At 32.0% G+C, this 25,619-nt stretch overlaps 1 protein-coding gene across 8 annotated transcripts in view; it reads left to right on the top strand.

Annotated features, from left to right (window-relative positions):
• The window catches only part of LOC124366619 (Down syndrome cell adhesion molecule-like protein Dscam2), a 191,096-nt gene extending 169,938 nt beyond the window's left edge, over positions 1–21,158 (top strand). For 3 of the 8 annotated variants that reach the window (XM_046823217.1, XM_046823224.1, XM_046823230.1), the window contains 11 exons: positions 2,290–2,468; positions 3,143–3,418; positions 10,088–10,269; positions 10,732–10,981; positions 11,068–11,211; positions 12,940–13,080; positions 13,722–13,844; positions 14,810–14,958; positions 15,421–15,568; positions 16,654–16,747; positions 17,910–21,158. In XM_046823217.1, the coding sequence (XP_046679173.1) occupies positions 2,290–2,468; positions 3,143–3,418; positions 10,088–10,269; positions 10,732–10,981; positions 11,068–11,211; positions 12,940–13,080; positions 13,722–13,844; positions 14,810–14,958; positions 15,421–15,568; positions 16,654–16,747; positions 17,910–18,117 (1,894 nt within the window). In that variant the 3' untranslated portion in view covers positions 18,118–21,158. Of the gene's footprint in view, positions 1–2,289; positions 2,469–3,142; positions 3,419–10,087; positions 10,270–10,731; positions 10,982–11,067; positions 11,212–12,939; positions 13,081–13,721; positions 13,845–14,809; positions 14,959–15,420; positions 15,604–16,653; positions 16,748–17,909 lie in introns of all 8 variants that reach the window. The other 5 variants (XM_046823250.1, XM_046823258.1, XM_046823238.1 and 2 more) reach the window with 3 other exon arrangements.
• Positions 21,159–25,619: the final 4,461 nt, after the last annotated feature.

Raw genomic sequence — 25,619 nt, 5'->3', positions numbered from 1 at the left:
TAGTTTTATATATATGATGTAGTTGAGTTACAAAGTTTGATGAAACACAATCTTTTCTATAGCAGTTTGCAAAGATTGTGGTGGTCAATTGACTTATAGCACTTTGTACAGAGTAGGCCTTGCAACTAAACTAGAGATAAAGTGTAGCAGCACCTAGTTGCATAAAAAGAGACTTCCTAACTTCACCAAAAGTTGAATTATCTCATGATGGAAAACAGGTCAAAGACCTATATGACATAAACCTTAGATTAGTATTATGGCCTAAGAACAATAGGTAGAGGCAAATCTTCAGGCGACATGCTTTGCGCAATATTGAATTTACCTACCCCTCCTACAAGATTTGCAAGATATACTGACTTTTTATTACCATCAGTCAAGAATATTGCAATGACTACTATGAGAGAAGCAGTAAAGGAAGCTGTTAGAACACAATGAAGGTTATAAATGAGCTTGCAATAGGGCCTAGACGGTACATGGCAAAAGCGCGCGCGACACGTCTCACTAAATGGGATCATTACAGCAACTAGTGTAGATGTAGGCAAAGTTATAGATATTGAGATTTTGAGTAAATATTGTGACTGTCCAAAAAGACTAAACAAAAACCATGAAGAAAGCTGTAAGGCTAATTACTTAGGCACTAGTGGTGGTATGGAAGTCGTAGGTGCACGGAAAATATTTAGTCGTTCTTTGCCGCTGCATAATGTCAAGTATTTGAAGTACCTTGGGGATGGAGATTCTAAAGGTTTTGAAACTGTTTCAAAGGAAGCCCTGTATGGAGATTTCAAAAATAGAAAAACTAGAATGCATAGGCCATGTGCAAAAACGGATGGGCACAAGACTGAGAAATTTGAAAATAAAAATGGGGTAACACAAAGTTATCGGATAATAAAGACAATATCTGGTCGTGGCCGCCTAACCAATGTTGCCGTTACCAAATTACAAACCTTTTATGGCCTTGCTATAATAAGGAACACTAACAAAAACTTTAGAAGATATGAAGCAGGAAATATGGGCTGGCTTTTTCCATGTGATATCATCTAACGATAAACCAAGAAGCCATGGGCTGTGTTCTAAAGGAGAATCATCATGGTGTAAAATATCAGCAAAATAAAGAAAAATATGACCATACTTCACATTTTCATCTGCCTGAAGCTATCATGGAGGTTGTAAAGCCTATATACAAGGATCTAAGCTGCACCTGATTTACTAAAAAAAATGCTTGCATGGAAAAAAAGCCAGAACCCCAATGAATCTTCAACAACCTAGTATGGAACCGAATTCCGAAGAATACATTTGTTCAACTAAAAACACTTCACCTGGGAGCTTATGATGCAGTTAGTGCCTTCAACAAAGGAAACATCAGCAAGTGCTTGGTTCTGAATAATTTGGGCCTTCAAGTTGGAAAACACTCTGCAAAAGTATTCAAAACCTTTGATGACCAGCGCATATGGAGAGCGGATCGACTAAATGCAGAAATTCAAAAAAAGCCAGACAGTCAAAACAACTATCTAAAAAGAAACTGGAGGAGTTGTATGCTGAGGGAAGAGGGGCCAGGCCAACCATCATATGCATCTGGATCGTATTAAAATAAATAGGTAATGTCAAAAATTCTCTTTGTTTTCTTTCTTTTGCGTTTTCCGAAAGTTTACTTTGTTATTATGTATGTACCTTTTTTCTCAGCAACCATACAAGATATCAAGATATAGTTTTTTTTGTTGTGTTTGTCTTATAGCCTTCTACATTTTTATAACTTTTGGTTGATATAAATTATACTAAGTATTTTTTACAAAATTAAAACATAATTTTTTTAAATAATTTTGTTTACACTTACAAAAAAAATTTACAAAACTCCTACTATGAACCAATTATTACAAAAAGTTATAAATGTGTACAAAAAGGTGTATAGTACATAGGGTAAAAATTTCAAGCACACATTTTTTATAGTTTTTGAGAAAAAGGTACATAAAGTTGGCAAAATTAACATGGGAAGGATAGAGGTTACGTGGTCCCCTTAACTATTTAGTATACCTATTTGTTAGTGTTGATTATTAACCTTAAATTGATACTATGTTTATGTCTATAAATTCGTTGTAGGGTTAAGGCACCAATTAAAAGTTATAGAAGTTTTATATAACTTATACTGTGATAAGTTCGTAAATAATTGATCACAGTTATGAAGATGAATTGTAATAAATTTGATGTTTTTCTCTATAAATACTCCAAACGTTCGAATTGTAACAATATTGTAGTTTTTTTTTTTAAATATTAGAGCTTATTTTCACGTTTCAGAGTGGTGGACGGAAGAGAAGAGTTAAACCATGGGAAGAGAAATCTGCCCAGCCAGCATATGAGTTACGAGGCTAAGGGGTTGCAGCCCCACGTCGAGTATCAGTTCTGGGTAACAGCCTCTACCAGGGTTGGTGAGGGCCAAAGCTCCAGAGTGGTTGCCCAGGTCCCGACAAGCAGAGGTAAATTGTCCATAAGGAAATTTAGGATATGTAATGGCATATTACGAGAATGTATTACTTCAATTGGAAAATAACTTCACCCTCCTTATTATTGTCAGAGCTATCTACATAACAATTATTATATGCTCGGCATTTTTAACATCACACAAGTCAGTGTATTTGAAACTAAAGTACTAGGCCTATTCAAGCAAACAACTGAAGCTGAAACAAAATAAAACATTTATAAAAACTCTCAAATTTAAGAAAAAAATAAAACCACCATATGACCTCAATTTTGATATTAGGTTTTATGTCGCAATGTCCAAATGGTGTTTTTGAAATAAGTGGTATGCAGAAGGTAAAATGTTCACATAGCTTCAGGAAACATTGCAACCATAAGCCAAGAGTTCGGTAGTCATCTCCATATAAAAATTGACTACTGAATGTTTCGAGTAATATGTTTTTCAGTTTTTCTTGCATTTCGTATATTTATTGAAAAATGTGAATTTAAGCGTGTGTTGATAAATGTATGTACCAATGACCATTTCCTGCTTCATTTTAGTTCTACTGGCTGCGCATGGTATTTTTGCAGCTTTGGAAAAATTTCCTGGAGTCCACAAATACGAGTATACATACTACGGTCTATTTATTTGTGAATGTGAGCTACGTCGTTATAACATGATGTCTTTGTTTAGTTCCCGCGAAGATAACATCTTTTGGCGGTCTGGTACTGCGGCCGTGGCGGAGTTCCGTGTCTCTGCCATGTCACGTGGTGGGGGCGCCTCAGCCTCGCCGGGAGTGGCTCAGAGACGACCGCCCGCTACAGATTTCCACCGGCCACAACATCCAGCTCATGGAGTCTGGTGAAGTAGTCATTTCCGGTCTCCAGCGGGCAGACAGCGACAACTACACGTGTCACGCTGAAAACAACATCGGCTCCGACAGCATATACTACACGTTGGTTGTGCAAGGTAAAATATATTTAGTTGTTCCGTTTAAAAGATTTACTGAATACTATGTAAACTATGTAAAACGCCATAATATTATATTAATTTGAGTTTATTTTAAGAATATAAAGTATGGTTACAGAGATGTTACACTACCGCATCATCAAGTATGATAATGACGTGTTATAACGTTGCAATATTGTAATAAACCAATGGAGCATAGATGTTTTCTGCTTGCAGCTAAAGTTGGCTTTGCGTTATGAAATTCCAACCATTAATAAGGGAGTTTCATCAATAACGACACCGTTAAAAAGTCATCAACTGAGCTTGTGAGTTTCATCATATTGTAAAAGCTACTGTACTCATTATCCATTTACATAAACCTGGACAAAATGGTCTCAAATTACTGGCATAAACAACCTATCAACATGCAATATTAAAATTCATTTATATACAGCGTTATTTCTCTTTTTCCACTAATATAGTATATTTAGAAATACACAACATTTGTCATACTATTCAATTTAGCGTTCAAACCTTAACTTTATCGGAAACGTTTCCTTAGTGTCAGTGCGGTAATACATACGATTCATTGTTTGAAGTTTGCTTTTGATGATGGAAGGATTGTGAAGGAAACAGGATTTTTCCGGACATTTGCCATCGCTCAGTGATACAAAAGAAATCAGTAATGCTACGTTTCGAGATCTGCCATCTGATCTCTTCTCCAGGTAAATAACTAACCTAACACATAATTACAAACTAGGTTAAAATAAACAAATCATACCAGAGTATTGTGACACGCGTAAGTCAAGAATCACAACCACCATGTTGTGTGTTAATTTCACTAAATCTCAAACATGCACTTAATAAAAAAAACTAAACACAACTCTAATCATTAAAACTGAACTACAGAATACAGGTCACAATACGTAAGAGTACGCATACTAACTAGCAACCCCTGATTGGAGGCGTATATTGTATTGATATCTAACACTATAGCAAAATGTTTTAAAACATTAATTGTATGGTATTAAAAGTTTTAATAATATCGCACATTTAGGAATGTTAAACCTTTATTTTCGCACACAGGTCTCTATTGGGAGTTGGCTGCTGTACTCTTTTTCGCATAGCAAACCCATAAGCCAATGCACAAATAACTAAACCAATAGAAAAATATTTAAAATTTCAACATTAATTTCTAATAAGGAATGGCACAATAACACTGCAAGTTTGTTACCGGTCTACAACACACATTCATTAGATGACGTTAACGACACTGGCACAGCTGCATCCTCAGATTTTCTATTTATCACAGCTCGTCACAACACTAACAATAGAAAAACAACACGAACGAACTGTGTTCATTTCACAGTTACAGTTTACAAACTAGTGCACTCTTAATCAAAACTGAAACGGGCCGATTAATTCCGACCGAGACGCGCGTGATAGTCGGCTAGTCGCGACTGATCAGTCACCGTCACGTAACTGCGGAGTATGACCGGATCAGTGGCGTTTCTGGCGTCTTTAGAGTCATCGTTGTTTCATACAGGCTAGTTATTCTGGTTGCGTATTTAATCACTCAATATGGTAGTATGAACTGTCTAAAGGGTAAACCAAAATAATAATTCCTTCCTCACTACAGTTATGTAGAATGCCTAAAGTTCTCACTAAAAAATGTATAAAAATCCTAAATTTAAGCAATCAAAGCCTTTTTTGTATTCAAAATATTTTTTGAGAACTTCCAAGAGGTTGTTTCTGGTTAACTGTCTAAGATGTTAAACCAAATATTAAAAGTCCAAGTTGCTTTCGTTTGCGTGCATACAGTGTCGACCTTATGCACACTTATGAAGTTCGTACTTCCTGTTGACAATGTTACCTGAAAATACCATTTCCAGACAGAAAATATTGAGCTAGCTTTCAAAGAGAACGCAGCAGGCTATCACATTTGATAATTATGTAAATAATTTTTAGAATTTAAAAATTGGTTTTGAGTATTAGGTGGACAAAATAGAGGTGAAACAAAACTTATAAATCGTTGAAGTAAGTTAATTCTTGTATTTACCAACCGAAGTTTCGAAGAACACTACAGATGTTCCCATGTTCTGCCTCATGTTTGTAACTGAAATACTGAATAGTATTAGATATATTGAAAATATGACATTTTCTTGTGTTGTAAAAGTTTTAGGTTGATCGACTTCATGAAAGCAGTAATATTTCTGTGGAAATGTATTACTATTTGATAGTAAATATTTTCTATTCTTTTTTTAAAGGAAACATAAGATATACTTTATGCAGATTTTACGTTTTCGAATATGTCTATATTGCACAGTGATATAATAAAAATAAATACATCATTATATATATATATATATATATATATATATATATATATATATATATATATGAAACAGTAAAGTAAAATAAAAAGAGCCTTCATTTAATTAAAGTGGTTCTATGACGGACAATTTTATCAACTTATTTATACTTTATGTTAGGCAAAGCTGTTAATTGTGTATAAAATAAGAGTACGTAACTCTTGTTACTATTGATTATAAGCACGTTTCAAAATACTCTATTTTCTGTATGTAGTTACTTGAAATATGTGTATTTTATTAGACAATATGAAGCTCTAGCCTGAACCGTTATCCAGATTAATTGCGCTAGAATCTGTTGTTTATTCATAAGTGAACAAAATTTACGGGCCAAATACAGAATCGCGGTACCCAACCGCTGGGTGATTTTTGTGCAATAACTACGTAACTAACCGGAATTATCGAAACCAATGTCTTAAGCACTCTAATTTAGTATGTCCTTAACACCTTAAAATCACTTAACTGGCCTGTAAAAGTACATTAGTAGATAACGTTATTAAACACTACGAATATCCACTTACTCCAACATTTTCCATACTTTAAAGGAATCATAGAAGCATCTTGTTATGCTGCTCTGAAGTTATCCAATGGAAAAAGAGCATCATAAAGTGATATAATACCGCAAAGAAATCACAAAGTCGTTTGGCAGTTTAAACACAGTAAGTGAAAAGTTAGCGCCGAACGTAACCTAGTTCCGTAATGCTAGTTTAATAGTTGTGTGACAAAGTAAACTGGGACGTGTTTCCTGCTGTTTCAGAGTCGGACGAAATCACTTTTCTACATAAACTGTTCCGAGTGTTTCGTACGTTTATGTACTATAAGAACATCACAAGTTGTTGTATAGTTGTATATTTTAGACTGCAAAAACATTATAATTTTTTTCGAAATAGTATAGTTTATTAACAAAAATGATTAAAAATCAATTGATTACAGTAGACATATTTCACCTACTTATATATTCTGTTGCATCGCTAAGTATTCAATTCAAAGGAGTTGATTAATGTTGATTGAATTTCATTAATAAAATATAAATCAGGTGTTCTACGAATGGTATGTAATATGAATATTCTATTGTTGTTTTCAAGTGTTTATAATGATGTATCATATTCTACTATAATTTTTTAATCAGTATTTATTGATTTATAGGCTATTGATAGGATATGAAGACTTTATGTATAGTAAAAGAGCAATATAAATTGATTGCGTGACAAACGTTAACAGAGAGTGCCTTAGCGTCTCATATAGCAGTGTAAAACTTGTTATGTTGCTGTTGTTTCTTAAACTAGTTCTATATAACTTGGTCATATGGCATAATTTAAATTCAAAGAGCAAAAATTACAATCTCAATCTTATACATCACATTGGAAAGTTATATTATTAACCCATGAAGGCAAAAATCAAATAAATACGTTATCCAATAGTAGATTTATTACTTATTTTAATAACAACTTCTTCACATTTAAAAATAATTTACAAAGATTATTATCTATTAATTGTGCAAACTTTTTATGTACCGTGTGAAAAGTATAAAATTATGTTTTGTATGAAGCGATTGTTACAAACATTAGTTTGTTAAAAGGTCAAAGTAAAAACTGTTTTTCATTTATAAACACAAGTATGCATCGAAGTAAATATACAACATTATTTTCAACGCAAATTTACTATAGTAATATTCTTTTCAGTAGAAAGTATCTCATACTTCTCAGGTTCATAAATCAAAATGTATTAAGAGTTACCATATGCAGCATGGTATATTACATGGTATTTTACTATAAATTATTTTATACTATAAGTAACTAAAAACGTCATACCAGTATACCTCTTACAAGGTCAGTAAGGTTTATAATTTATGATAACTATGCTAACTTTTTTAATATAAACCATGATCCAAACATATCGAGGTTTTCCAAACTATAAGAAAATATAAATTTATAATAATTATTGAATTTATTTAAATTAGTTGTTAAAGTCAAAGATTACCTATCATACTGGTAAAATAATAATTAGGAATGAACAATATATTTTTTCAAAATAACAAAGTATTTCATTAACGATGGACCTTAAGATCAGGATTATACAGTAATTTTAAAGTAGGATTTACTTGCTATCAATCGAATCTTTTCTACAAAACTATACTATAAAAACAATTATGTTTTTATATGTTTTCTGCAGTCACGGGCGTTTTGCATTTTAACAAAAGGAGTTTAATGTATACATAAGGAGTTGGATTATAGAAAAAAGTCAAAATTTGGTCATCCAACTCCCCTACATCACACATCTGTTCGTGGATGTTAGACTTGCAAAGTAGACAAGGGTTTAACTCGCTCTCTACCCACTAAGCCAAAGAAGGCAGGCAGACTGATCGCATGAATGCCTTATGAATATTCTACAAGTTTATAAACACTCTACTTCCACTTTAAACTGAGTCTGTTGTTGGCTAAACCGTTCTCTAAGGCAATAATGTCGCAGACTTGTAGACTTAGTTTGTGCTAACTTTTGAATTAGACCTATTTTATCAATAGAACATAAATATTTTTTGTGTACAGAAATATTAGAGATATTTTTTAATGCTATTCCTACTTCCATAAAATAATGCTTTGTTTCATTAAAAAGCGTTAGAAATTTGGGTTGACACGGAAGAGAAAGTCGGAATGTGTTCACCCATTAAGTTCAAAAAAAGTTTGTAAAATACTTAGCAATCCATACTTATTTTTATGACCTATGTATTTGAAAAACATAAGAACGATGCTTTATTAGCTATTTATTTTTTATGAACAAATTTTTAAAGTTGGTTATGATTTGAATACGAAACTTAACACGGTGATATCCACTGATAGTTACAACACGTCTTGTAATTGCCACGACTCTTGAGTATTTCAATCGATGCCAGAGCTCGTTGAATTGTTTTAATTTAATTTTTTTATTTAACTAAAAATAATATAATTAAACGGGAGATTTAGTAGAAATTGAAACAACTTTAAGATGGTCACTTTTGTGGGTCGCAACGAATTCGCCGACCGGTAAATGTCTCTATAATCAGGCAATTGATTCAAACTTCAAATTATTAAACATAATACACGTTTGGGAACTGATGAGAAGCAGAATCGTTACACTGTATTTACGTAAATTTTCTGAGAGACGTGCTAAGTTCAAAAAAGACTTGTAAGACAAAACTATTCGTTATTCTTAATTAATATCTGTTCTTTACCGTCTCCATTTCTAGACTCTAAGAAATTCTTTTCTATGTATGAAATGGATATACCTTTTACGACTGGGAAGGACAAAATTTTTTTTTATAATACCAACAACGGTGAAAATCACAGAGTGGACTTCACAGTTTTATTCTGAACTGTTGCCATCATTGAATCTGTTCAGAAATAGAATGGTCTAGGAATACAAACTTTCTAAACGTAAAATTCTCTTTCACACACAGATAAAGGCTAGGAAGGTCTGCTATGTGTGTTTTCTTCTTTGGATGAAAAAGTCTTGGATGTATGGTATAGTAAACAGTAAATATCTCCTTCCAGCTTCTATGTGTTTTTTGTCTTTTTTTGTAAATTCCAAAGCAATTAAATCGAAACTGTAAAGGAAAGGGCAGAGTAATAAGGAGAAGAAACTATTGTCACCCATTTCCAGTATTCTAATTCCAATGAAACAATGCAGTTCCAATTGCTCAAGCTTCTTATTACACCAATCTAGGAGGCACCGCTGCTAGGTACTTTGCTGGGATTGCCTATTCTCACTGAGAACTAGATATTTGAGGAAATCAGATATTACGGTAAATAATCATGTTATATAAAGATGATTCTACTGATGTTTAAAATTGCACTTTTGATACTTTAAAGGTAACACGCTCTTATTATCTCAAAATGTTTTTGTGCTAAATTCAAACCCAATCAGTGAGTAACTCATAGCAGATTAGCTGTCTGATAAAAATGGTGGTTGTAGGTGATCTGATAAGCCACCACACAAGTTCAGATATGTGTTAGCTTAAGCTGTCTTGGCCGTATAATTAAAGCACCTTATGAATAATATTAAACATGGTTACTAGATTCCTTAAGATTAGAAAGTGCTTTTTTGGGAAAGACTTCAAAGCAACATAGTCTTTTTGTTTTGCAGTAAATTTTACGAAATGAATAACTACACTTTGTACTAGTATCAGGAACATGTTTAATAATTTTTTTACAAATTTTAATTAATAAAAATTAAAAACTCCTTTTTTAATTTCCGAAACATTATGTTGCATTATTTATAAATCATCGATACTTGTAACATATTGTTCCGTATACAATGATCTAAATATTTTCTTCTCTGTGATCAGTGCCTCCAAGTGCTCCAGTCCTCTACGTTACCAGCGCAACAAGCTCCAGTATCCTACTCCACTGGAAGGCTGGAGACAACGGAAATGCAGCGATCACTGCCTACACGCTCAACTATCGTCGCGCTCATGCGGACCTAGAGGAGTTGACTTTGTCTCGACGCACAACCAGCTACGAACTTAAGGTTGCTAATGTTGATATTTGGCAATTGTTTTAATTGATAGCATGATGTTGGGATTTTTTAAAACCAGCATTTAACAGTTTCCAAAGGCATTTAGAAAATGTATTTCTGTGATTAGGCCTCACAGAATGAAAAGTCAGTATGAACAATAGTATGAAGCATGATATTAGTTTTTCGGAATATTACATCAACTTTTCAACTTGGCAAAGCACTCCAGATAGACATTGAGTGCTTTGCCATTGCACATAATATAACTATATATTTAAGTTCAGTTACATTGAGAAAGTGGAAGTTCGAGAAATCCTTTTGCTGGTTTAATAGCCTCCAATCTAAACATTTCCATAATAATAGTACATAATGTAAGGTAAGGCCTTAATACACAACCTTTAGAAGTTAGCATTGTTGTTTGTGCTATTACGAATTAATAGTTTTTCTGTTATAACTAATTTATTTAATTTCAAACAGGGTCTAATGTGTGGTAGTACATATCACATTTACCTGTCGACCCACAATCGTCTCGGCAGTTCGCCTCCTAGCCCTACACTGTCCGTACGCACCCAAGGGCAGTACCCAAGTGTGCCTCCAGCCTCCACCTTCCTTACCCCCAACTCATCCTCGGTCATGCTGCGACTCCACGTCTGGCCCGACAATGGCTGTCCACTCCTCTACTTTGTCGTCCGCTACAGACCGGTCAACAACCCCGAGTGGATTCTAGGTATGTAAGCAATCTTTCACAACAAAGTATATAAACTTATTTTCAAGGAATAAACACACATTTGGTTACGGTTTTCCTTTTTTCAGTCTCAAACAACCTAAAGCCCCAAAGACGGTTTGTGATGACCGGACTCCTTCCTTCTTCAGAGTACCAACTCCAAGTAGAAGCTCACAACATCGCCGGCTCCTCTACTGGGGAGTACACCTTCTACACGCTCACCAAGGACGGAGGTCAGTCACAGCTGACGTGTGTGCGCGTCTCATTGTTTCTGTCGCTAGGAATTCAGTATAAATACTTCAATTAACTTACAAAGCTATAAAGAAGGATTATATCATATAAATCTCACCCACCTACATTATAATAATTTTACTTGAATATTAATCCGCTTTTATTAAAAAAAATTGAAAACGGGCTTAAAAGTATTTACATGAGGCGCAAATACAAAACATGCAAAATTTCAAAAAAAGTATGGATATAATCTCTAATGAAAGAGTCAGTTATTCCTTACCATTTTTATAACTTTATAATGTTTTGGTAAAGTTAAACTAGAAACACTCTATTCTGAAACCTGTAATACGAGTATTTTTAATAAACCAGAACATGTCTTACTTACTTTCATTACGTCCGCCCTCCTTGGCCACTGGCCTATTCAAGAATCTTACTATACAGAATAGGGAGGAAAACGAGTACAGTACGATATCGTATTCCTGGTAAAAAGTGCAACGGACACATACAACATTTAAATGTGCTATATATCTAACTACCATCCAACTTCCGACCCCTGACGTAGAGGCAATCAGCTATTCAATATAACGCCAAAATACAACTAACGATACTAGAACGGTACAAAATTTAACAATAATAGTTCGTACTCAACAAATATGCTTAGGAATCAGCATTAATTATCATTCCTACGATGTTAAAATAGAAATATACTGTATAGAAATTAAAATTAGCATAATATTGTAATTTTTTTTGTAAATCAGAATTAAAATAGGACGGCATACACTTCTACAACTTTTAAGTCACCATAAATACTATTAATGGGTCTGTGAGTAAATTAGAAACACTTAGATAGCTTAAAGTGTATAAAGAAACACATGAATACATGATTTTGTCTTTAAACACTGTTTTCAATATTAGAAGTACTTACAACTTTATTTAAGCGCTAAAAAAAATTTTTCATTTAAACATAAGTACAGTTAAGGAGTAAAGGAAATGGTTTCTAAATAATAACGCCACAACAATAATAAACTATTAATATGTTTTACGTTTTGTTCTAATCTTTGCAGGCAACACTCCCAAGACCAATCTTCTTTGTTATAAAAGTGTTTGTGCCGCGAACAGGGGAAGGATTAAGAAAGGCGAAGCACAATATCTGTTAACTCTGTATTTATATTCATGCCAGTTTGGTGGTAGCTTAAATTAAAATCTCAATCCGTGCAAAAGAGCGGCTGCAATTAAGGAGAAAGTTTTCCCGTTATTAAAAACGCTGGCGTTGATAGTCCACCGTTTAAAACATTGCAGACGCTCTAAATTGCTTTTAAGGGCAGACTGGATATTGACGTGAATTAAATGACTTTAAATATAATACTTCTGCTGTAATGAAATCTTAAAATATTGCCCCTTGTATTGGAGGGGGCTTTTTAAAAGAAAACAAGGACCGGTCTTTCTATGGCAATATTATAACTCTCTTCAAGGGCACAGGTTTTACGGTGGTGGACAAAACAAAACGTTGGTACATTATAAAACATTTACGTTATATGGATACAAGGAGGTATTGTATTAAGGTATTGAAGTCCGGAGATCCGACCACGTGATTATTGACGCTCTGAAAATTTATAAATCAGTTTTATTGATTTAAATTATATACATCTCATTGTAGCATTCTTAGTTTTTTTAAAAATAATATGAGACCAACATTGCCTATTAAGTAATCATAAATGATAATATTACAGATCTTCCTCCCCCAGAACTAGTACGGCGAGGACAACTAGGCAAGCCTTTCTACACTGATTTCCGCGTCTTGCTCCCTCTTCTAGTGGCCACTTTGGGTATTCTCGGTGCAGCCTCGGCCTTCTTACTCTGTAGGAAAACGAGTAAGTCATTCCATTAGCACACTATGTAACTCTGTTTATCAAGATGTGATTTTTATTATTTTAACTTTGAAATACTACTTACGCAACAAAATTTAAAATAATTTGTTTTAGCTCAATTGGCACTAGGAGACATCACGATACAAATGCTAATGAATATTTTAATAAATTGTTACAGTCACTTGTTAAGACTTAATGATGTGCATTATCATGTCACGTTTTTGGAATTGTATATGCAAATAAACAGAATCCAAGCTTGGTAATTTGACTTACAAGAAATAATTATGATTCAAAATCTAAAAAGTGACTTAAATGTCGATATTTAAAACAGCACCTATTACTTTCTGAACTGTGGTAATTTACCAACCACCTTATACTCACATATGTTACCTTACTGTTGGTTTGTTTAGTATTGTTTTGATAATTATATTCTGTAGAGAGTGATGAGTAAATTTTGCTTTAAGAAATAGTCTCCTTTATACTTATACTAATACATCTGGAACTTCCTTTACTGAAATCATAATGTATATTCATTCATTAATTCGACCAGAAACGACCAAGCAAACAGATCAATTAATAATTCAAACTACTTGTTAATTGTTGAAATCAAATTAGGCCAAAATGATCAGTTATTGCGTGTACAGGACGAGAACGGAGACCGGTCAAAGAAACACTGGATAACCAACAGAACGCAGAAGCACAAAGAGAGCGATACTATGCTACCATTCATAAAGTTGCACTCCAGGCAAACTCCGATAAGATACCAGGTATTTGTACCAAAACTATTGCATTAATTTTTATTGCGTACTAGAATACATATTCCTTTGAATGAAAAAAGTTAATTCTTATTGTACATTATAAAGGGCGTTATTATTTGTTTAATTAAAAAGTACTTATTATTAAAATTAATTTGCCTACCACCGTAAATACACTACGCACCATGACAGGATTTTACTTCAAGAACGTTTGTAAATAACATTATTCCGATCATACGATTACATGTTAAACATGTTTAATAAGTAATAATGTAAAAATAGAAGAACAAAATTACTCTCAATCATTAAAATTATAATCTCGCCTTAAAACAGTTAAATGTAAATTATTACGTTTTACTCTCACAATCAATAAGTACTTTCTAATTCAAACAAGTAAATAGTACAATATTATTATTAAGGTCAATTTAATTACAATTTATACATAGGACACCTTTATTTAGTTAGAGTCAAAGTAGATTAGCAAAATTTATTATCCACGTAGATTACACTTTTTAAATATTTCCTAGTAAGTTCTGGAAATATGTTACGAATTGTATTTTAAACACTGTGCAGAGTAACTAAATCAATATATTTACACCCAATCACAAACAGCTGTTTTATTCCTTTCAACCATAAAAATTATATTCGCGAAAAACATGAGCAGAGTTTGAGACAGTATTTTTAATAATCTTATGCATACAGTTTCTAGCCTCATTACCGATTGTAAAGTCATGTTTAGTTAATTGTAAACAAATAAATTCCTTGTTGTTGCATTGAGGTTTATGGGGCGAGTAATTAATTCAGTTAACCATTTTACATACGGTGTCGCTGGTGTTAATTAATTAAAATATATATTATACATATTTAGAATTTTTTATATTCAAAATATTTACTATAGTAGATTAAGTCTTTAACGCCTAGCACGAGTGTTAGTACTCACATTTACTTAAACATAATTCAAAAATGTATGATTCTAGAAACTTCAGAAGACATCTCTCCCTATGCTACATTCCAACTGGCAGATCCAAACAACACTTTGCTGCATAGTTTCATGTACCATGAGCAGGCCATGACGGAAGGTTGCGCCTCACCCCCGCCCCCCGGGGTACGTTACCCTAACCCCCCTGTACGTAACACCACCTCTTCATTGACTCTATTAGCATTTTTGAAATCATCTTTTACTACTTAGTTTTATGTATAAGTAGCATTTTTATGTATTTTTGAATATGTAGTAATTATAATCTAAGCATATGCAATTAACTTTACGTTGTCCTAATAAAACTTGATATATCGTAAATAAACAAAGTTACAAAAAAAAATTTCATTAAATTCTCACAATTCACCAGAAGATCTATTCCAAGCAAGAGTATTCTTTGATTAAGAGTGAATTCTTTACTGTAACATAAGCAGAATGATGTCCTGCTTGGAAGAATGTATTTGCTTCATAAGGAGTAAATCAGCCCTTGTAGTACATTTTCTTTAAAGAAGCTATGTACTAATGCGGTAACATAAGTCACTTCTACACTCTTTTGGAGTGCAAACTTGACTTTTTGAACTACATATTTAGTGAATACCTGTGAATGTTTAGAGTTCGAAGTCACGTCGGGCGCGCCGACGCAGTAGTCGTAAGACGGATGCTGAAACTGATGAGTCAGACAGTGAAGGTGATCAGCTGACATCTAGTCGAACTGAATCCTCCAATCAACTTGACGCTAACAAGGCGCGACAGAGTCAGTGTACGACCAACATTATTCAGTTTTCAATAGTTTAGGTTAGCCTAGCCTAGTGCCTTTCATGTTATTTAAGTGTTAGATTTAGTGACTGTTAATGATTACAGTTAAAATTACTGAAAGTAATTTTAAATTAATAGTATTCATTCTTTAGTTGGTTTATTATTATTATTTAAGCCTAAACTTTGATTTCTTTTATGGTAGCTTGTTTTGCAAATAGTCATTTCACTATTTTAGTTTTCTTATTTCATTCCTCTGTTTGTTTACTGCTACAGAAAGTTATAATTAAGTTATTACATTTTGATTAAAATTATTTGCTTCTACAGTGATATATTCGTTAACTATAAATTCATGGGATATACATACCAAGTTTTCAGAATTTAACAATTAATTGATTGGCCTTGAAATGTCAATCTTTAAATTAACACAAATTATTTGAATGAATCATCTCGTAAAAGAAACTCAAATGTTATATTTATAAAACACGCTAAACTTTAACTGTGTTATCAGCGTACATTTTCTTATACATGACATAATTTATTTTCAAACATCAAGGTATAAAATTTAAATATAGTTTTCAGGGTGATACGTTATCTTTTTTTTTAAACATACCATCACTATGTTTGGAAAAAGGATTGCTGTAATTAATGCTTGTTTGTATTGTTATTGAAAAAGTATAATTCTCAAATAATTAAAACAAAATGTATCTTATGGTTTTCACATATTGCTTATTTATTTTTATATATGTTTCACTATAAAAACATTTTTTATGAGCAATGCATTCAGTAACATTGGAAATGAACTATATTTAATAATGTTTTATATCATGTTCAATATTTTGTTTTTGTAGTATAATGGTGCATAATATACATTGAAATTCGTTACTTGTAAGACACTGCATTTTATTATAAATACTATTGAGAAACTAATGCTATTAATTAAATTGTAATATATAAAATGGATATGGATATTTAAAATATTCCAACACTAATGTTGAACATGCTTATTTTCAAATTAAAGTCATATACATTTATGCTAATAATTACTATTATGTTTGTAACAGCACTGAAAAATATGTTTGGTGATTCCAGATTTTATATATCACGGAGCTCAGTCCAGTACGTCCTCAGACATATCACCGATGTCAGAACAAAAATCCTTACCAAGGCGGGGTGGTCGCTCGAGGTATAAGGAGCAAAATACATTTAATCCTATAGTTAATTTATATACCACAGGGCATAGTCAAGTACGTCCTTAGACATATCACCGATGTCAGAACAAATATCCTTACCAAGGCGGGGTGGTCGCTCGAGGTATAAGGAGCAAAATACATTTAACTCCTATAGTTACTTTATATACCACAGGGCATAGTCAAGTACATCCTCAGACATAACACTGATGTCAGAACGAAAATCTATACTAAGGCGAGATGGTTGGTCAAAATCTAACCCCTGAGTGATATAAATGTTACTACTTTAATTAGTTTAAAAAAAATTGTTTTGTTAATTTGTTAATATCAAAATGGTTTAAATGAAATTTTAAACTCTTATAGAAATAATAAATATAAATAGGTAATAGAGTTATAGTTGCATTAAAATTAATAAAAATAATTTTAGCGATTTTAGTAAAGGAAATTTCCTTTTAGTTGTAGTTTTCGTGAATTATTTGGTTTGTTGGAAATACTGTACAGTAAATTTTTTCTCTCAAGCATTACATTTTTAGGAACATATAACCTGAACAAAGTTTAAAAAACTCCATAAACGTATCTAGGATGGCAAGTCGTTAATATCATTAAAAAAGTAATTAAGTGTCATAAAACCTTCCATTAATATTCATATTGCATGATATGTACTCACAAAAATAAAAAAATAATAAATAGACACCTTTTAAATAAACTAACTATTTGGAAATAATAAGTTCCAAAGTTTCCATCTTCAAGCCCTCAATGTTCTTAAAAAATCATAGAAAGCACTTAATTAAATGTAATGTAATTTATCTACAAATTGTAACTAATTTGTAATCTATACCCACGGCTACATCTAGCCATATGGGAAGTAATGTCTAATATAAAGCTATAGCATTAGGTTTTTATTTGGTTTAAGACAGTGACCACTGACCAGTTGAAAGTAGTAAGACGAATAATTGGTATCGAGGGCATCATTCAGTTGTTCTTTATAGGTCATGTTAAGCAACTAAATTATTAATGACCTCATAAAAATTACATAAGAACTAAAAAAAATGACCTTAACAGTTTACCTATTATCACAACATTACTTTGTTATAATTAAAATAATTTGATATTAGGTATTTATAGATTACAATGAATCTGTGTGACATATATTTACAGATGGTTGTCGCCTGGTAAATCAGCGATGCGCACTTCATTGTCTATAGCAGAGACATCGTTCAGAGGGGCTCCAGCACAGAGTTCAGAACTGAGTGAGGCGGAGTGTGACATTGACACGCTTAAGAAGCTCAAACTAGGTTTGAGGTCTAGCCTGTGGTCTAGACCTTCTAATCACACGCAGAGTTCTGACTATTCCATAGCAGTCTAGTGTCCAGACCCTGCTGCTCTCCGCTCCGCCTGTGATGGACTTTAGCTCCTTTTTGTATTGATTTTTCTAGTACTATAAATAAAATGTACTAATATAAAGACTTTCTGTTGAATCTAAGTCTAAGTATCCGTAAGGATGTTTTCGTCCTGTTGGATATCCTCTTAAAATTCTATTCCTACTGGACGAAGTAAGATGAGTAATTATCTAGTGTTAAATTATTCTGGATTTTCTTGGCAGATTGCATGGTTCCGCATGTTTGGTTTTTTCATAACGAAACATGTTTTACTACTTCTAAAACATTGATTATGTAGAAAGTACATCTATTTTTATAAATTGGCCGTCAACCTGCCCTAACAATACACTAAAAGAAATAGTGTACCAGTACGTGTCTAACATTAAACAACATTAATCGACGGTACCAATCTGGACATTATTTAATGTTATCGTTTAAAATTATTCACTTGTAAAATAACTTACTTTCCTATTACTGTATTATAGTAACCTTCCCTACTATAAGTATTCAGTGTTTTTGTTGTTAAGTTTATATTCATCATTTGCAGCACAATCACACTTTTAACAATCAAAGAGACTTCTAGGAGTCTTAAGAGAATAGAAAATTACCAATATAACTTTCAACTGTTTTTGGATATAATAAAAAAAACCCTTCCCTTACGTGAACATAGGCGTATTTAGGAGAACCTAATGCGGTTTTGATTACCATTACCGGAAAATCTTACAATTAGACATACATCCCAGTCAAGCTATAGCTGGAGAACACTCCCCGCAATATTTTTAATATTATAATATTAAAAATTACAAGTTTGGAAGCCTTCTGAGATAATTTTCTTCTTCTTTAATGTCCCGTAAAATGATTAAAACTTAAGATAAAAATTGATAGTGACCGCCCGATAACACGTAAAATAGGAACATTACGTTATTTTAAAGGGGTTTAAAGAGGTCTTAAGAACTACAACTCACATATTCTATCCTTTGGTTCAAATTTGTATATTATAAAATGGGCTTCGCAAATTTATTTATTTTACTTGAGAATGTTAATGTATTTGTTTTATTTCAATAGTACGTATTGTATATGATTGTTTTTCATTTCAAACCATGCCATCCATTATAAAAAGATGCTGGCAATTAGATCGATATATATGTTTATAGAGGATATACTATTGTATATACAACTACACGATATATCATGACGCGTGAAATAAGCAATTGTGCTTTTGTTATAACCGAGCGGTTGACGTTCACGCTTTAAAATAGACAAAACATATATAGCTTATTAATTAGATACTTAAAAAGCACGATATTTTGTTACTTTGGTTATATAATTTATGTTTTTAATACACAAAGTATGCCGCTAACACAAGGTAGCAATCGTTAAATAACTTTCGTAATAATACACGAACGCAGGTTACGCCAATTGCAAGTCGACGAAAAATTAATCTATTTTCCTTGCAGATATTAAGCTGATGTTAATCGTTATAACAAAGACTCTAATACCATATTAGATATTCTTTATGGTTACAATTTAAGGTAAACTATTACAGGCATCAACCTAATATCGTACAGAGGAGTCACTGTGTTGAACATCCTTCATATAAAAAATTTATGAACTCTCCAGTCTCGCTTGTCTGTCAATGAATGTCTTTTATTTAGAAATTTATCTATTTGAATATGAACTCAACATTGAGCTTGCTATTAAAGTGTTTCTTATTATTATTATTTACGATTTATTCCTTTAATTATATACACAAAAGCGAAGTGTTCTCTTGTGTTAAGTTAAATAAATTTTAGGAATACAAATCTCAAATGATATTTTTTTAAGAAACCGTGATATTTTCCTTCTTTGAACAAAATGAAATATACCTCTCACTCCTCCCCCCCCCCCCCGGAAACGCCTATGTACTTAAATGAGACATTAAGAGAAACGAATTCTATGAATTTAAAGAATTCTTTTAAATTTGCTGTAACTGATATGCTTCGTTTGAAAAAACTGTAAATTTGAATAGTGTTTCTTCATAATTTTGGTTATCTAATGTAAACGTAATAATTAATAATTCATATAGATTTAAATGAGTTATTTTACCCTTAATGTTATTTTATTATGAACGTTAGTTAATCCCTGACTTAAACACTCTTAAGTTAGTTGACTTATACTACAGTGTTTTGAATGTAAATACTATATTTACTGAATACATATTTTCCTAGCCAAATGATGGATGTATGTTGTGAAATGAAGAAAATATGAATATAACTAAATTAAATGCAAGTTGTACATCTGTAAAATATTGTACGTGTTTCTTGTATCAAGGAAACGTAACAGCTTACGTAATGATGGAAAATAAATACATATTTTATTGGTATAAATGTTATTGTTATAATTTTTAAATATATATTTACAATGTTTCTTGAAAAAATGCTATTCAAGAAGTAAGGTTTTACTCAACCGTTACATTGGAGTCACAATAAATTAATCATTTTATAGGCTACCATTATAAACATCATTTTAAATTATTATTATAATTTAAAGAGTTACAATCGGCTACATGGTAAAGATTGCTCAAATATTTGAGTAGTAATGTTATTAACTAATGTGTTCAACTGTACATATGTACATAGACTGTAACTTATTTCCAATCAAACTACGTTCCCTGTGTATTTGTAGATTGAACGCATTGTCAGTCAGCATGTCAGCCATTAATATTAATTTAACGTTATTTTAAACCCACATTCAACTTTAATTGTGAAGTGAGTAGAGTAAGGAAAAGCTAATTCCAAACTGAAGACTGTGCCGTAAACTTGACTAAGAGTGACCTTATATGTGAGCAGAGAATGTTAGGGAGAGCGCAATAATCAAATCAGCTGTTTGAAAGGTTCGTTACCAGGATGTTAGTATAAATGAGTTGCCAAATATTTATAGTCTACTATAGTTGATAATTGTGTACTGTCTTTAACTTATTGTATAGTTTCTGTGTATTTTACAAAGAGTGTAATATCTCAGAATAATAAAATGATTTTCATTAAAACTATCACAATCGTGTATTGTTTTGGCCTCATCAATTCCATTTTATTCTTTTTTTAACAAAGATTTGCTAACTTTACAAATATATTTTTAAGATAGGTCCAAGATACTCTGTATGAACTTTGTTTTTAAACATGTGTTTAAACCTTATACACACATGTCACATAAGACTGAGAGGAGAACAAGTTTGGGATCTTCTTAAAAGGTATCTTATTTAGTTATTGTAGAAAAATAATATTTCGAAAACGTTAGGTGGATCGTTTAGTTGAGTCTAAATCAAAGTCTGTTATAAAACAAAATATGATAAATAAAACTGAGGGTGTTGGAGAAATATGGAAAGAGACGTAGACACTAAAGCAGGTTGAGGGGGATAGATTTGGACAAATAGAGCATTAGAGAAATGAAGGGGTACTGACGCTGACTGCGGGGACGAAGGGGGTTTTACTGTTTAAACAGTAAAGTAGTTAAATTTAAACAAACTTCAAGAGTTTTTTTATCGTACAGAACCTTAGAAATAGACGATTTCATTGAAGTCGGTCTAAACTGTCATACACAGCTAAGGAATGGAAGTTACTCGCTTTCCAGTTTTATATAAACTCTGCAGTTCTTACAAATTCAAACATGAGACAAATCATTGCAATAATGTGATGAAAACGTCTGATGCTATGACCCTATAACCATACTGCCACTACTGCAGATAATTTTTCTTCTGAAGTTTGTCCACCCATTAACGCCCGTAGTTTAAATATTCAAAACATGGAACTTAAAAAATGAGAATAATGATTTATTCTGGCATTTAAAATACACAAAAAAATTAAATTAAAACTTATCTGGAATGCACTGACCAATGGTTAAGAATATTGTGGCCAGTGACAGCATTAAATAAAATGTTATACAATTCTTGAGTCCATATAAATTGAGATCATGTTTCTGTCAGTTGTGTTGCACTTTGTCGCGTCTGTCAGGCACGTCTGACTCTTATCTTGTTATCTATTATACTAAAAATTTATTTACGAGACTAGAAACAAAAACTACTTGCAAAACTGTAGTACTCTTTTCAAAAACTATTTTACTGTACGCTTATAAAAAGAAAAATGTAATATTTACAATGAAAATTATATACAAAATAAATAATTCATTACATAGTAATATACAACAATTAAAGGGTAAAACCTATCTTGCCGTAACATCCAGTATTAAAAACACGTTTTTGTGTTTCGTTAAAAAAATACCATCGTTAGAGTTTACCAAATGTTACCATCGTAAATTTACTATTACGGGAATCCAAAATGATTAAATATTTATAATAGAAAGTTTTTTGATGTCACATTGTAAGGTTTATATAGATTACTCTATAAGATTCTTTAAAATTCATAAAAAAATATAACAATATTTATAATATTACTATAATAATAATATTAGTGTCCTTCACTATGAGGGATATAATTATGAAGCAAAATTAATGGTACCATTGAGGGATTTTTTTATTCAGGAGTAGAAATATTAGCAGGAATTGACATAATTTTAACTTCCTTCTGTCACGGGATACGATGAATTGGTGATTTCACTGACCGGTACATGTAATGAGGCACGAGTCGAAAGATTGATGCACTTTTAACATTTAAGATTACTAAACATTACTATTTCATTATTTGAACCATAGCTAGTGTAAATTTGAATATAGGAGGCTGTTTAAGTTGAAGAAAACTTCCGTTTACAGATAACAATGTAGTTAGTTCTGGCCTGATAAAAGTAGTAATTATGGATCAAAATAAGTACCTATACAAATCTTTCTCAAGTATAACTTTTGGAAATAAGTTAACTAATCTAGAAAACAGAGGGGGAGTAACATATTTGTATTAAGTGTTAAATTTTTTACATTAGCTGACGCCGTCTGGCCTTTCATTAAGAATCTAAAATAATCCACTCAGTCTGTTAGATCCACCTCATTCGAGCGTATATTATAATCACATGTCTTTGCTCCTGTGTTTATATAATCGATTAATAGCCGAAAGTATTATATAGCCATATTTGACTGACTTCTATGGAAACAATTTTAACTTCAAACAAACTTAATTTTAGTTATACAACTGTTAGATATGCCAATTTAAATATGATTAGTTCCCATTCACACACTGCCCATTAAGAAGTTTTCCACTCACTAATACCACGGTTGTTCTTTAAAATTATGTTTGATCGTGATTCTGAAGAGATTGTTTGAATTTATATTTCATACAGGTTGCCAATAAAATGCTTGTTAGGCTACAGATAAAAATAAAAAGCCGAGGGCAACAGCTAGTACACGTGAAATGTGAAACTTGTCTTATTTGTTCTGGAAGCTGTTAATGGTCACATGTTACGTATCATCTTGAAATAATCCTGTTGATAGAAGGGCTGTGAGGTGGATAACAGCGGGCTGTAGGGACGAACTCTCAGTGCCCTAGTCACGTATCTCCCTGGTGTATTACTTGTCCGTCTTATAGCATTAGCTTTATCAACTTGTTGTCCCACAATGTGGAAAGAATTTCTATTCGTTTTTAAAGCTATTATGTTTTAAGTTAATACGTGATAACACCGTAAAATATATTTCGATCAATGACAAGTATAAAAGAAACATATGCTCTAAGCTGCTTCTTCTACTTCGAGTGGAGGGTATTTCTAATTTTTACACCTTAAAATAGTACATATTATAATTAACATGATTTAGAAATTTATTAAACAGCCTAATTAGAAACAGTAAAACATATGCTTATTTACGATGCAGCAAAATGAATATCTATATACCTGATATGTTGTTAATAAAAGTACGGTAAGGGCGCTTGTGTGGATAGAAATTTATTACTGGCTTAGTAAAGACCAGAAATGTTTTGTTCTCATACCATAAGATCGTACGTAACTCATTTTATACTTACGTTGTATTTGAAAAAATACAAGTATAAAACCTAATTACATTACATAGACAAAAGTGATGAATTTGTACCGGTTATTACTTGCAATTGCCTATACATTTGTTTGCATTTACATTAAACAAGTAGGTGTAGGCCACACCATGTCTAGCGTAAAAGGGTTTGTTCAGATTGCATGTACATTTTCAAACCTACAACTTATTTGATTCTTGCAGTGTTCTGAACAGAAAGACAGACAATTATACATATATGTAATTGTTACATCTCTACATATATTGTTACATTGCTTCGGCAGTACATATACTATAATTGAGAAATTGTGCCAGTGTGCCGAGTGATTATTATTAATCAGCCAAATCCCATAGACGGACATGAATAATCATAAAATTCATCCGTGTATATTAGGGTGGTCCAAAAACTAAAGTGCTAGAAAACATATTCTCCACATGTATGGCCTTGCTCCATTTGGCATTTTATAATACAAAAAATAATCTTAGGTGAATAGGTCAATATTTAGGGGTCCTTATGATTTTACACTTTCAAGAACAAAAGCGAATGTTTAGTGAAACTTCGATACTTGGGTACAAAAACAACTTTATTATTTAAAATAATAAATAAATATATATATATATATATATATATATATCCATACATATAGTTTGTAATACGTTTCAGTTTAATATAGCTTATTAACATTATCAGCCGTCAGCGTTGCCTTCTTCGCCGTTGGAAACTGTTTTCTGTGTAGTTGTACTAACTGAAGAAGGTATGTTCACAAAGGGTGTCATAAACTTTTGTGGCTGATAATACTTATTATATCAAACAAAACATATCATACAAACATATGTCAATAAATGTCTTGTATAACCGCTAGCCGCTATTTCGTATTAAAAAATTATTATCGAACTAAATAAGTTAAAGAAGCTACATTTAGAACGTCGGTTTGACCAGATAAAGACATGTTTTTAAACAATATTTGTAATATTAAAGAAATGGCATCTGTTTGAAATTTTAAAAGTTACATAACAAAAACCCCAATAGGTATCTTTAGCTTAACTAGTTTTATATTGTAAAAAATACAAAACTGCGTTTTAACTAGAAATTTCTCGACCTATGTTAAAAAAATTCTTTCGAATAATGATTACTATTAGCAACAAAACTGTGGAAACCTTTTGTGAACACCCTAGAATCTGCTGATATCTAATGGAATTTTTTTACCATTGCATACTTTGGACATAGCTCATTCGATGTCTAATAAATCGAATATAGTGGCAAACATATAGTCAGATATCATAATCTGGGGTTCTTGTTGTATTTCTGATTTTCTTTATTTAACTACTATTTTATCTGAGTCAAAATATCAAAACATCTAGCTATCTTTAAAACTATATTTGTCTCATTCTCCAACATTTTAATAATTAAATATGTTTGGTTAGCACTCTAAGGTATCATTTTAAATCATTTAAAACATATTGACGCACTAGTTGTAATGAGTAATTCCACAAGGAGAATGTTGTAAACCGAAAGTAATGGATGTATTTATTACACAGAAAATACCAAAT

Source organism: Homalodisca vitripennis, chromosome 1 (assembly GCF_021130785.1).
Source record: "Homalodisca vitripennis isolate AUS2020 chromosome 1, UT_GWSS_2.1, whole genome shotgun sequence".
Taxonomy (NCBI): Eukaryota; Metazoa; Arthropoda; class Insecta; order Hemiptera; family Cicadellidae; genus Homalodisca; species Homalodisca vitripennis.
This window is presented reverse-complemented; position numbering and strand designations above follow the sequence as displayed.